The sequence below is a fragment of the Nakaseomyces bracarensis genome, assembly GCF_045282275.1.
Source record: "Nakaseomyces bracarensis strain CBM3 chromosome Unknown Scaff9_0, whole genome shotgun sequence".
Lineage (NCBI taxonomy): Eukaryota > Fungi > Ascomycota > Saccharomycetes > Saccharomycetales > Saccharomycetaceae > Nakaseomyces > Nakaseomyces bracarensis.
Genome location: NW_027263970.1, coordinates 322,939 through 336,934, shown reverse-complemented (window position 1 = coordinate 336,934; position 13,996 = coordinate 322,939). Strand labels below are relative to the sequence as shown.

The 13,996-nt window shown below is 36.5% G+C and overlaps 7 protein-coding genes across 7 annotated transcripts; 3 read left to right on the top strand and 4 right to left on the bottom strand.

Moving 5' to 3' along the window:
• Positions 1-731: 731 nt before the first annotated feature.
• Positions 732-1,478, top strand: LEA1 (U2 snRNP complex subunit LEA1; the record flags this gene model as incomplete). Its single annotated transcript, XM_071052561.1, has 1 exon — positions 732-1,478. The coding sequence occupies one exon, from the start codon at positions 732-734 to the stop codon at positions 1,476-1,478; it is 747 nt and encodes a 248-aa protein (XP_070906408.1).
• Positions 1,479-1,611: 133 nt separating this feature from the next.
• Positions 1,612-2,814, bottom strand: RNJ42_02395 (alkene reductase; the record flags this gene model as incomplete). The annotated part of the gene is made up of 1 exon (XM_071052560.1): positions 1,612-2,814. The coding sequence occupies one exon, from the start codon at positions 2,812-2,814 to the stop codon at positions 1,612-1,614; it is 1,203 nt and encodes a 400-aa protein (XP_070906407.1).
• A 1,185-nt stretch (positions 2,815-3,999) lies between these two features.
• Positions 4,000-4,377, top strand: RNJ42_02394 (uncharacterized protein; the record flags this gene model as incomplete). The annotated part of the gene is made up of 1 exon (XM_071052559.1): positions 4,000-4,377. The coding sequence occupies one exon, from the start codon at positions 4,000-4,002 to the stop codon at positions 4,375-4,377; it is 378 nt and encodes a 125-aa protein (XP_070906406.1).
• Positions 4,378-4,493: 116 nt separating this feature from the next.
• Positions 4,494-7,904, bottom strand: KEL1 (Kel1p; the record flags this gene model as incomplete). The annotated part of the gene is made up of 1 exon (XM_071052558.1): positions 4,494-7,904. One exon carries the CDS (start codon positions 7,902-7,904, stop codon positions 4,494-4,496), a length of 3,411 nt encoding a protein of 1,136 aa, XP_070906405.1.
• A 1,112-nt stretch (positions 7,905-9,016) lies between these two features.
• TDA11 (Tda11p) lies at positions 9,017-10,438 on the top strand (the record flags this gene model as incomplete). The annotated part of the gene is made up of 1 exon (XM_071052557.1): positions 9,017-10,438. One exon carries the CDS (start codon positions 9,017-9,019, stop codon positions 10,436-10,438), a length of 1,422 nt encoding a protein of 473 aa, XP_070906404.1.
• Positions 10,439-10,678: 240 nt separating this feature from the next.
• On the bottom strand, positions 10,679-11,515 carry RNJ42_02391 (uncharacterized protein; the record flags this gene model as incomplete). Its single annotated transcript, XM_071052556.1, has 1 exon — positions 10,679-11,515. One exon carries the CDS (start codon positions 11,513-11,515, stop codon positions 10,679-10,681), a length of 837 nt encoding a protein of 278 aa, XP_070906403.1.
• An 872-nt stretch (positions 11,516-12,387) lies between these two features.
• Positions 12,388-13,788, bottom strand: RNJ42_02390 (uncharacterized protein; the record flags this gene model as incomplete). Its single annotated transcript, XM_071052555.1, has 1 exon — positions 12,388-13,788. One exon carries the CDS (start codon positions 13,786-13,788, stop codon positions 12,388-12,390), a length of 1,401 nt encoding a protein of 466 aa, XP_070906402.1.
• Positions 13,789-13,996: the final 208 nt, after the last annotated feature.

Here is a 13,996-nt window from a genome sequence, read left to right as displayed (position 1 = left end):
GAATATCTGTTAGTGTCTACTAACCACATTTTTTTTCTCTGTTTATATTAATTTATCTATCGAATGTACAATATGCATTTAAGAGGTACCAAGAAAAGCAACCTTTCTTTTCATTTCCCTCTCTAGTCATATTGTCAACTTCGGAGAAAAACAAACAAAAAAAAGCATTCAGACGCGCGCTTTTACTACCTGATGACATCTCTCTTAGAAAGCGAAGCAATAAGACATTTCTTTTTTTCTTATTCCCCTAAACCTTTTAAAGTTACTCCACTTTTAAAAAAAATATTGAGGGCGGCTATTCGGATATTTTGAACGTTTTAGGAAATCAGTGATTTACGTTTTAAATTTAAACTTTCAGGGGCTGTAATAATGTATTTATAGTTTATTTAATTACACAGAAAGAGTCGCAAGATATATCATGATGCCGCATCCGCCGTCACTACTGGATCTTTAGAGGGATCTATCCTTTTAATGAGCAAGTATTACGTAATTATATAACGTCCTATAATAAAACTTTCTCAATTTAATGCTCTTCTCATATACTAATTAATAAAGTTCAAGTTGTTGTTATTTATAGTTCACGTTATCATCGTTGTATATGATTAAACTAAAATCTTCAATTTTTTTCCATTTCTCATGTTTCTCTCATAGTGTATTTCATTAATGATGATTTGAAATTGTAGAAATTCTGGTCTTTCATATCTTCTTTGAAATATGCAAGTATAACTAAAATGAAATTTAGTCCTGGTTTGGTACTGGATGCTCCCAGTTATTATGTGGATCATAGAGATGGGAGACATAATACGCAGAAATGTTTGTTGCTAAGAAACTTGAATCTCGAATGTGATGATATAGCAATGCCATCAAGCTTAAAGTATCTGCCGAGACCTGTTCATATACTAGATTTAACTAATAATAATCTTACTTTTTTCCCGGATTTATGTAAGAGAGTTGATATAGATACTTTACTGATAAGCAAAAACCAACTACAGCTTTTAGATGGACAACTTCTCCCGAGTAAACTACAGTCTCTAGTGGTAGCTTATAATGGAATTGATAACTTCGATATGATACAGGGCTTGATGAAAAGTCCAAGGACACTTAAGGAGTTAGTGATGATAGGAAATCCCATTTGTCATTTGGCAAATTATAGGACAAGAGTTCTCTCTTTATTGCCTAACCTAGAGGTGTTGGATTTTAATAATGTACAAAAAGAAGAACATAAAAAGGCATTCGATGAGCATAGACTGTTGGCTAAGCAAGCTAAGAGTATTGATACGAAGACTGTAGTGGCTACATCTGCTCCTTCTAATAAAGGTGTCGTTGACAAGCCTAGAGATAAGACAGTGGAGACTATGAATACAATAATTGAAAAGATGGATCCTGAAAAGAGAACTAAAATTAAAGAACTACTAGCTAATGCAGACTCCTTGGAAGATATCGAAAGGGTTGAACGTATGTTAGCAGGAGGTGATTGAATAAAAAGGTAATTTAATATTATATTTTTATTTTCAAATTTTCAATTATCAGAGAATTTTATTTATGGACTTTACAAAAAAAAAAAGGCTAAGAACTTTTTAAATGATATAATATATACTATAAATGGTTAATTTACTGTTTGTCCCAGCCCATCTTGATTGCCTCCTCATAATTTGGGTAATCGATATAACCTTCTGCTGTCATTGTGTAAAAAGTGTCTCTGTTATACTTGTTCAAAGGCAACCCCTTTTCAAGACGGTCGACGAGATCAGGGTTGGAAATAAAGTATCTACCGTAAGCCACCAAGGTTCTATCGTCCTTCAAAACATCCTTTACAACTTCAGGGTGGATTGCATAATTACCAGCTCTGATTATTGGTCCAGTCCAGATGGAGTAGGCAAAGTCTGTTGTACCTCCAGTGTAGACATTTTCACCTTCGGGAGCAAATGGGTTCAATTCTCTTGGTTCCACTAGGTGAAGATAAGCCAACTTTTTACCTTCCTTGGCTCTCTTTTCTAGCTCACCAATAATGTAAGCATACTGAGCGACGATAATTGGCTCAGCACCACCAGACATATCACCATAAGTACCGTATGGAGATAGTCTAATTGCTGTTCTCTCAGCTCCAATTGCATCAGATATGGCATCAACAACTTCTAATGTAAATCTAGCCCTGTTTTCAATTGAGCCACCATATTCATCTGTTCTTTTGTTAGTCTTAGGATCTATGAATTGGTTTAACAAGTAACTGTTAGCAGAATGAATCTCGACACCATCTGCACCTGCAGCAATTGCATTTTTGGCACCTTGTACATAGTCTTTAACATATTGTTTTATTTCATCCTTAGTAATACCATGTTGAGGATTGTTGGATTTCTTAGCCAATTCTTCTTGCTCAGGGCTCAAATAAATACCGTCAGAGGCAGAATCGTATCTTAGGCCATCTCTGGCAAGAGAATCTGGGAAACCTTGTCTACCTAATACCCATAATTGAGGAAACACAAATGATTTGTTGTCGTGGATAGCTTGGAATATTTTTTTCCATTCAGCAATTTGTTCCTCAGACCAGATACCTGGTGCATTATCATAACCACCAGATTGCATAGATGGAAAGACACCCTCAGTGACAATCAGAGTACCTGGTCTTTGAGATCTTTGTTTGTAGTATTCAACAGCCCAGTCCCTGTTTGGAATATGACCTGGATGGTGAGCCCTCATTCTTGTTAATGGAGGCATAGCAGCACGGTGTTGAACCTCGAAATTACCAATTTTCATAGGTTTGAACAAATTGGTATCTTTCAAAGCCACTGGAGTGAAATCCTTAGTAAAAGCCATTGTTTTAGTTGTTTGAGTTTTAGTATGTTTTTGTTTTTGTTTATGATATCTAATTGATTAGATGTTCTTCTGTCTATATATATTAGTATACAATTTAGAAATGGAAGACTTTTATTCAAGTATGAGAAACGATCCCTTTATATATGTTAACTTTTCACAATTCAATCAGATATTTATTTGTAATATTGTAACAAGATGTGATTCAATGATATTAAAAGGGTTTAAAGATTGAAAAGAATATCAAAGAATAAAATTCTGTTTCCGAACAATTATTAGTAAACCCTTGTGGACATGCAATAACAAAAAAAGAAGCAATATATTGCTAAAGAATGTGGAAAAACAATAAAGGGAAGGAAATAAAAGGATACTGTCGGGAAACACGGTAATGTCGGCCGACACTATTACAAATGAATATATGTGTCAAAAAAAGTATAACAATACACACAATGATCCGAGCACTATAGGACAATGCATCGATAGTAAAGAAAAAAGCGGGTCAGGTGTTACTACCTGTATACCCGCAAGACCCTTAGTTAATGTCTATCAATCTCGATGATGTATAAGTCAATGGAGAGTGTCCTCTGGAGAATGTGTTTTTCGATGTTCTCGGAGCCGTTAGGTTTAGTGGGGTTAACAAAACGACGTACAAGGATGTCCTTCTCTTTTCATGCATTAGTAAGGCATCCCGAGAAAAAAAAAAAAAAAGCAATTAAAAAGTTTCAGCTTTTGTCGTATGATGTCGCTAAGTCACTGTTGTTAGTACAAGTTTTCCGTTGGGTATCTTATAGGAATGATATTTTTGATGCGGTTGATGATTACAAATGTATGTTGGTATAACTTAGATACACCGAAAGAGAAACAGCCATACATATGTTGCGCCTTGTTTTACGATTGTGATTACAAAATCTTGTCGAGGGTAAAAAAAATTTTGATTTCCTCTAAACTTCTAGAAATATCCAATGCTCTAAGTATAATATTGTGCTAAAAAAATGAAGAGTATAGTCGTATGAACTCAGAATAGTTAACTTGCAAAGTATTATATGCAACTGATGATTCGACTATTATCACTATTTACGTAGTCATTGTAGATAAAGCCCAAGTTATTATTTGGCGGTTAGTTATAATGTCAGTTATAGAATATTGATTAATAATGTAAAGATCCTTATGGAAAGAAATAGAAACACAATGACCAGTTCAGATATAGTTAGCATCACAGAATTCTGTGCCAAGTATAAGATTTCGAAAGCTGCAATGAAGGCTTTTAACCTGAACAATGAGGTTAAGGTGCAACCTTTAAGTAGAGAATTATTTATTGAGTTATCTAATGAATTGTTGTCTAAACAAGACCAGGAAAAGGAATTGGGCAACCTAACATTTGAGATTCTTACCAGTGAAGATCTCAGGAGGGAAGATGACGGATATGAAAACACCCTAGTTCCAGACCGAACCACTAATATTATACAGAGCTCTGAAACAGAGCTCGATGATACCACAGATATCAAAATCTTATACTCGATTGAATCTGAAGTTTTGGTCAAGTGTAGCAGCCCTCCATATTCGTGACCTAAAGATCTTATATGTTTAACTATACACGAATATTACTGTCTATTAGAATTTATACTTATTTAGATATAAAGCTAAAGGTAATTTTAAGAGCTCAAGTAAATTATGGAATAAAACTAGAGCAAGTTAGAGCTCTCCTCTGAGTTTCTCATTTTACTCTTTAATTGACTGATTTCTTTATTCAATTCTTCCTTCTCAGCAGTTATATTTGCAATTTCTAATCTTAGTCCTTCTTCTGACTGTTTATCGATATTCATATCACCTCCATTTTCCTCAACTGTCTTTTTGAGTTTGTCAATTTCTTCCTGTAGTTTCCTGCTATGTGCTTTATAGTCATCCATTTTTTTTTTAGACTCACTCAAAGCCTCAGATATATTTGCAGCTGTTTCCTTATAGTCTGTCCCAGAATCAGTAACTTGAGACTGAATTGTTTTATTTTTCAATTCTAATTCGGAATATTCTGAATTAAGACGTTCTTTGGAGTCAGTTAATTCCTTGCTCTTTATTAACAAATCATCTAATCTGTTGTTCATTTTGGAAATTAGATTCCTATTTTTTGCAGAGTTAGTTTTCTTTGAAAGATTTGGGGAAGTATTTACGTCGTTTTTTTTACTTGATTTTTTCCATTGTTTTAGCAGATCATCAATAGCATTGGTGTAACCAATAATAGATTGATTGAATTGCGTGTGGGTGTTGTTTAAATTGGCTTTTAGCTCGTTGTTTTCTTTCTCTAGGAGTTCACATTTATTCTTCATCGCTAAGAATTCATCATTGTCGATAGCTTGAGCTTCTAAATTTTCAATTCTAGTAGTTTGTCTTTTGATGATATCATTAAATTTCTCCGCATCAACTAGCTTTCCACCTAGAATATCCTCATATTCTTGTACAGTTTCCTCCATCTCTTTATAATCCGAATCTAGCAACTCATATCTTTTTCTTAGTTGTTTTAGTTCTTCGTCTTTTTTAAGATTTTCTTGGTGTCTACTACTCTGATCAGTTTTTAACCTAGTAATTTCAGCTTCTAATTCTTTAATATGATTGTCAGCGGCATCGGCTTTTTCTATTGCTGCTTGTCTTATCTTCGCCAATTCATCCCTTAGATTTTCGAAATGCTCTCTTGACATATTTGATTGTTTGGTAACGCCTGTAGTACCAGAAGTTGCTAATTTTGTGGCGCCCGCTACAGTACCAACTGCTGTACCGATTGCTGTACCTATAGCAGCGCCAGCTGTTCCAATAGGAGAACTAATTGGTGGCATTTCGTTGATAGCAGATATAGGAACTTGGTTTTTAACGCTATTTGCTGGCTTTTCAATACCAATAGGTTCTTGAAGTTGAGTTTCTGGCTGTGTTAGTTCTGTGCTTTTGTTCTCCTCTGGTATTGGATTGCTAGGAGCAACGCTTTTCAAGTTATTCCTATCCTTTGGAATTGGAGTAACTTCATCGCTGTTGGAGGTATGTTGTCGACTCAAATTTTGAATGTTACTATTATCATTGTGATTCAAATTGAGATCCTCAGCACCCTCCTCGGGCATTAGAGTAGAGTCTATTTCTTTTTCTGGAGATGAAACTCTTATATCCTTTTTGACTGGTGAAGTAGCAATATGTGCGACTCCAACTTCATCATCTGCATGATCGTCTGCATCCAGATCGGAATCTCTGATGCTAGTATTTGATAAAACCCTATTCTCAGTTGATAGTGAAGGATTTCTTCCATTTCTAGCAATAGTGGGAATAGTCCCCATATTGTCGTTATCATTATCGGTAATTTGAGGAACCGGTGATTGGGGTTTTCGTGACTCCGAGGTTATTTGACCAAGTTGACTTTTGGCACTGGTTTCCGGCGTTCTCATTTCTGTGACAGTTTGCTGCTGCGGTGTATTGAAATTGTTAGGTTGGTTGTGCAAGTTAGGTGTATTGGTTGGTTCTTGCCTTGAGTAAGGAGTCAGAATTTGTGGTTCTTGATGAATAATCCGGGGTTTATGGTTGGAAATATCAGGGGTTGTGGTTTTTGAATCTATATCCTTATTTTGTGGTGTTTTAGGAGACTTATTGACAGGAGGTGTTCTGTCAAATACTCCAAGACAGATTTTATCCAAATCTGCTAGATTTATTGTGTAAATTATGGTTCCCATTCCATTATCAACTTCAGACACGTGCATGTCATCCTGGTTGGAGGCATAATCATACTTATCACCACCCATAATTAAGAGTTCGTCACTTTTAAGGAGTGTAATCGAATGACCAGATCTTCCCTGAGGTATATTAGTCTGATAAAATGGTAATCTGAACCACTTTAACGATTTTAAGTTTAGGAAATAGACTGAATTTAGGTAATTATCCTCAGCGTCTTTACCCCCCACAATACACATGAGATCCTTATATACAATAGCTGCATGTTCTTGCATAGGTGGAGGAACAGTACCTGTTGTTTCTATCACCTCCCATGTATTCTGCTTGGGATCGTACATAAAGACGCTGTTTATTAAACCTTCTTCTATCGTATCACCACCAAAAACCCAGATCTTCTCATCAAAAGTAACCATAGTATGGTTTGTGATGGCAGGTGGAGTGAATCCATTAGGCTTTAGGAAAACCCAATGAGAGTCAGGTCTTCTAAATGACGAAAGATCAAACATCGCAAGATCACCGAAATATGTGTCATCGAATTGACCACCTAAGAGATAAAGTCTAGTCTGCTCACCTGCAATTGTTACAATCTTGTGGCCATACCTTCCTAAAGGTCTCTGACCTGTTGGGTTAGGGATGGTCCATTTGTAGGAGTTAATGTTTAACAGATATAAATCGTCATCCATTAGGCCATCTTTATTAACTTTATGGGTATCACCACCGAATACCACAAACGCATTTCCACATAGGGTCGAAGCATGACCAACTCTAGGTGGAGGAGTATTATCAGTAATTTCTATGGTAGAGCTCTTAAATGATTTGATAACACCGTTCTTGTCAATATCTGAAGCTGTAAGGATCCAAGTATCACCGTATACAGCCTGGTCATGTAACCCTCCAATCACATACACTTTGCCCTGATCAGTTATATGAGAAGAGGCCACATGTCTGTACCTTGGAAATGGAGAATTGGCTAGCCTGATCCGCTTCCACACCGTGTAATCCGGATCAGAAGGAGTCAATTGTTTATGCGGTGGAACATGTTCTACAGTTGATGGATTCCTCTTTTGTACATCCTGTACCTGAGCACCCGGAGGCGCAGTACCTGTAATATGCGAATAACTCCCCAGTTTCGCCACATGTCTATGATCTACACCATTCATATTGTGCATGTTGTTGGTCGTATTTGCATTACCGTTGGCATTTAAGTTTGGAGTATTGGCATTCATATTCGATACAGGATGGTTGTTCAAACCAGCGCCAAAAAAGGAACCACTTTGTGGTCCTGACACATTCCTCGTTGGCTCCTGCATCGTTATATTAAATCCACCAGGAGTAGGTAACTCCTCTGCCTTCTTCTTATGCCCTTTCTTCATAGAAAATTTAAACCCCGCCATCTCCAATATAGAAATTTGTTGTTTTGATCTAAGATTCTTTGCTTGTTTTTAGTACTTGATCGAGTGTTATGCTTATTATTGATACTATATCTCAAAGTAAAAACAAATCTACCCAGTCTTTTCCTGTATGAGATCAAAGAACCCCGGTCACTAGTTGTTGTTGTCTCTCCCTCTCTCTCTCTCTCTCTATTGCTGTTGCTCCACCTTACCTATGCCCTTCTTCGATTTATTTTCGCATCAACAAAGTTACCCTGTTTGCATTCATCAATTTTTTTCGTGAAATTATTGTCTTTTACCCCCTTTGTACGTACTTTTGTTAGTGGACATTTTTAACTGCGTATGCTATACATACTTTTCTCTTGATTTTTTTACGACTAGAATGTTCCTACAGCATTATTCTCTGTAGAAAGTTTATTATTTTCTTTTTCTTTTTTTCACATATTTATTAAATTTTCCTTAGAATAACACGTACTACGGTGTTCTTATTACGTAAAAGACAACTCTTTTGTTATAAGCCCGATATTCTCGGACCACTTTTCTTTTTTTTAATATAAATTTATGAGTAATAATACCAAGGTTAAACAGTTTTCGCAAAGCAGATGCCAACCAACTATTCGAAATTAGTGACCATATAGTGTTCTTTGTCTCATTACTGTTTAAATTATGTTCACGTGATACGGTCACGTTGATTATATAAAGTTACGAGTTTAAGCATGTGATTTGCGTTGTTAGTTCTGGTTTATGATTTTATCATATTCCCGTATTATGTTTTATGATATGGTATCTTCCTGATATTGTTATATTGATCATTTGTTTGTTTCTGTTGTTTTACATGGCTCTTCTTTAAAGGGTGGGTAGATCATTATACATATTTTTCTCCCCCTCTAGAAACTGCTGGAGAGAGGGTGTTTGATTGGCACGGAGTATGTGTAGGTTTGGGACAAAAAAAAAATACTGGCAAGCTTAACCTGACCTAGGTAACGATAAATCTAATACATGTGGCCTCAAGAACTATTTTATTTTATATTTGTTTTAGGTGTGTATTATAATTAACTTTGGTCTTGATTATACCCTCAGTATCGCAATACACTTTGAAACAGGTGAAAAGAGAGATGAAGAAAAAATTGAGTGAGGCTTTTGACGAGTTCATTGAAAGTACGGAACGGGAAGAGCAGATAGACACTAGTTCGCGTTATACTATATCGCCACAGACCATGTCTCCAAACTTGACTTCGTCTACTTTTACAGTTCCTAAGTCGTCGCCGGATAAACATGTTCCTAAGACAATACTCAAACCGGCAAGTGTAGAAGAGACAAATCATCCACTGAAAGAAGGGCTTAATACACCTAGAAAGACATCAGTATCCAAGGGGTCTATGGCAAGCAAGCGGAGGTCATTGATTCAGCCGATGATGGTGCCGAAGACACCAGAGCCAGACAGAACAAATGCAGTCAACATGGGTAATGGAGCACCTATAGCGATTAACGGGACTATTACAGGCGCAAATAATTCTAATGATGGTAATGGAGGAATTGGTGATAGTCACCATGGGACTCCGCCAGTAGATAATGGCAGGTTCAGTGACGCAGTAATAACAACGGCATCTACGAGCAAGAGAAACTCTATGCACTCCAGAACGAGTAGTACTCAATCTATGGCACTCGACACTAGCCTTGGTAATGGCATGGATGTCAATGCTCTCTTGCAGAGCCTTGCGAATAAAGAACTTGAGCTGCTGGAATGCAAAAGGAAAATAGAGGATCTGAAGAAACAACTACAGCTAGAGGAGACGATATACCAGAACAAAACGAATGAACTACAGGATTTAAAGAATAAAGTGAGTAAAAATCTTAACGGATCTCAGCAGCAAAACAATAACAATAACACAGGAAATAATAGGATGAAATTTGCCAAAGAAAATTCTAGAGCCACACCTAACTCAACTCCTGTCAAGAGGTCGCAGAAATCAGATAATAATCATTTAATGAAGAGCAGAAATGTTGAAGATCAGTCGAAACAATCCATGTGGAGTAAACCTCTTGCTATTTTTAACCAAGTCGATCAACTGATTCAACAGGAATTGGAAAGGACTTTAAACTGGGATGAACCTCCCACACCAGTGGAAGAAACTCCAGGGGAAAATAATACGGAGGCTGGAGGAGTCTCGCAATCTATTTGGAATTTCGTTGCAGAAGTGAAATCAGGCCTATTGGGAATAGAAGAGGAGGATGAAGGGTCGGGTAAAGATGATAACACTGAACAAACATCCCAACGTTCCCATATAAATACTAATAAAACAAAAGAAAAACCGGATGATAATGACCTGGACCTATCAATAAAAGAGTTCAAAACTGCTAGAAAACATAGAGATGAAAATGAACATAATAATATAAAAAATCGAAAATCAAAAAGCAATGCTATTAAATCTATGTCTAGTAACAAACTGAATTTTATCGATGATAACGAATCTGCATTGACCGAAAACCCCATGGTTGAGATGGGTGACTTCTCAGGAAAAAAATTTTCTACCTGATAAGATTTTACATATTAATAGAGATGCAACAATTTTTGCCTTTCATATAATTCTTTATTTTTACACAAATGTATAAATATTTATGTAAAAATAGTTGTAACACTAATAAAAAATAAGATTATTATAAAGTCTATCTTTTCTTCTCGCTTCGAAATTCTTGGAAGACATTTGTACATATCCTAAATATAAAAAAAGTACTTAATAATAAAAAAAAAAAGGTAAACTCTGCTGTTAAGCTTTCTACTTGGTATCATCTGGGATTTCAACGTAATTATGGCCTACTGTTTGATTATTATTTTTATCCAGCAGTTCATGCGGTTTTTTTTCATTAGGTCTTAGCGTGATATCACCAGTTTCAATATTCTTTAATAATTGCATGAACTGCGAACCCGATAGTCTATCATTTAAATCGTCACTGTATTCATGTTTAGTCTCCGATACATTCTTTAGTATGTCCCTTGCTGAGTCTTGAAAAGTCTGTTGTTCTTGAAATGCAAACTCATTATAATATTCATACGTCTTGTTCTCTTCAGGATCATTCTCTTCCTGGGCATAGTCTTCCGATTGTTCCATATCATCATCCGACCAATTTGTATCAAACTCATCCTCAATGTTACCGAACTCCTTCTCATAGAATGCTTCTAGATCCTGAGGTGACATTCTATCAATTATGGGGTTATCCTGAAACTTGAAAAGTGAATCGTTGCCTATAAACCTTTGAGAACCATTAAATTGAGAATGATTAACCTGCGTGGTTGGGAAAGGCCTCTCCCTTGAAATAGCATTCGGCCCATGTGTAGCTGTATCAAGATTGAGCTGTTGAAACTCTGAGAGCCAACTAGAACCACGCACACCGGTCTTTCCAGCTACCGAGTTCACATCCTTGTCCTGTAGCACTGCTACTGTCCGTGGATATACCTGTGTTGGCCTATGATTTGAGTCAACAAACTCCCTTTCAACTGTTATACGCCCATCTACTTTACTTTTGTCAGAATATCTTGAACGAGAATAGAAGACCTCTTTATTATATGCTTTACCAGCAAATGTATGTAATGGATTACTTTGACAACTAGTCATAATCGTCTTTTAAACTTTATATATCCAATATATTTAAACTTTTGTATTATATTTTTTTATAAATATTGGAAAATAATCTACAACACCAAAGAAAACCTCCAAAAATCATTTTGTACAGTCGTCGGTCCTGCCTGTTATTTAAATACTTAGTTCAATAAGATTTCATCTAGAAAAATTATACCATCATCCCTTACAAAGCTCCCCGACCTACCACCCCCGCCCTTTCCGACTTCATTTCAAATGACTCTCCACCTTCTTGTATGTTCTTTCTTCTTTATCAGTTATTGTAGAGACATATAATCACTGGAATGAAGATAGCAATGAAATCATTACAGGCAAGCATCTGGCCATAGTTAACGAAGCAATGACCCATCATCGCAACTATGACGCTTATTCCTGCTCATCGTGGCTCTTCGGTGATAATCTTCCTCCACTATACATAAACTCCGGTCATCACGAACTTCCTTCACACACGAATGACGTACAGGGATACGTTGCGGGGACCCTAGTCAGAGGGTCAGCTCTATCTCTCTTCTCACACCGGGACCCGTCCCCTAAAAATATTGAGAATTGTTCAACGTTTCACTCCAATCTCGCAGAAAATAGCGCAGAGGCTGTCATTAGATAAGAGGGATTGTATCTCTGCGGTGTTTGTTGGGGCGGGGGAAATCGGGTGCCGAGCAGGGCGTTTACTCCGGGCTTTCACTGTCGCCTAGTTCTTTCCTAGTGCGGGGGGTAAAAGTTCAATATCCGTAACGTGACTTAACGTATGTAATTATATTTATAACTAACCCAGGATATATGGTATATACTATGTGGTATTCTATGTATTTTATAGCGAGGAGCAACAAAGCTTAAAAGGATGAGGCAGACTAGCCTTTATGTCTTGGAGTTTCTTTGTATTGTTGATCTTCTTCCTCCTCGTCCGATGGGAGAAGACCATTGTCACTAAATTCCAGGACTGCTTCTTGATCAGTGGGCAGTTGTCTTGATAGTGCTAGTAAATAGCTTGTTTCTTTAGGTCTCCACAGGTAGGCAACAGCTGCGTATGCGAGGAATTTGATTAGTACTGTTGTGAATTCTGTCTTCAATTCTATGCTTGCATAATCAACATTCAGCAGAGGTATATCATTGTAATTGATGATGTGGTATCCCTGATAGATCATTAGACCAACTATGACAAGGAAGTTTCCTATCATGATCCAGAGTAGTTTTTTGTACATGGACAGCTTTACAGTTTGTCCATTATCTTTCAAATACTTTATTGTTGACTTAAAGCCTCTAATTAATTTGAAATAGTAGACATAGGTTACAATAACTGTAGCAAACAGTGACCAGTTCGCCTTCTGCGTGACCATGAGCGTTAGACTACCATAAGAAATAAAAACAAATAATAATACTAAAAGACGTTTGAACCATTTAATTTGTTCTGGTGGTAGTTCTGGATACACTACACTCTGTCCCAACGAAAGCAAAGCTAGGAAGTACAATGTGAATATGTCTCTGGTAGCTGCGAACAAGACAACAAATATAGAATATGCTTTAGTAGCATTGTTTGCAGCAATGTTCATGGCATAGTGAAGGGACCATTGTAAAATTGTGTCAATGGTCATTATTCCTAAAAGAATGAGTATTATTTTATGAATCCTTAGTAGTTCAGTTCTGAATTTCCATATACGACTGGCAAATAAGCCAGTAACAACAAAATGGAGTGCTATCAGCCATTCATACGCTCTTATCATCCGATATCTACCGAGAGGCAAGCGACCGTAGCTGTTATTAAAATGCACAACACCACCCATATCATTTGTATACCCTTTCACCACAAAACAATAATATCCATCTTCTTCAATGTCGTACCTTATATCCGATACATCTTGGGATCCATCGAGAAAATAAGTTAAGAATTCATAAGAAGTTGGACCGTCGGTATAAAAGTGACCTAATTGTTCTTCGGTACATTTCCCCATAGATACTTGTCTCTTGTCGCATAAATTCAATGAAGAGCCGTACAAAAAATCTCCAAGCACACTATGGTCCTTGTAGTTGAAAACAGCAACAGCAACTGGAAGTTCCTCTGAGATGTCTGAAGGGTTAGCCATATCAAAAGATATATGCGAATCACCTTTATTCCTTCCAGCTTTCATACCTTCACATACATAAGGATTTGGCATGAATTCGACACTTATCCTTCGATCTATAGCGGCGACATGCTGTAAAAATAAAAAATAGAGGGTTAGCAATACACATCTACTGCTCTGAAATGATTTCATGGTGTTTTGCTTCTTTCTTGTTGAGAAAAAAGTTTATTTTCTAGTCAATTGTTAATGTAGTCCTTGTTAACTCAACTGAAAGTGTTTCAATTTTATTTACTTATCTATGTTATTATCTAAGCTACAAAATAAATCTCATGTAGTTGACTCAGCCTCTGTACTTTCACTTTTACCAGGATATAGGGATTTATAACTATCAACGCTTAAT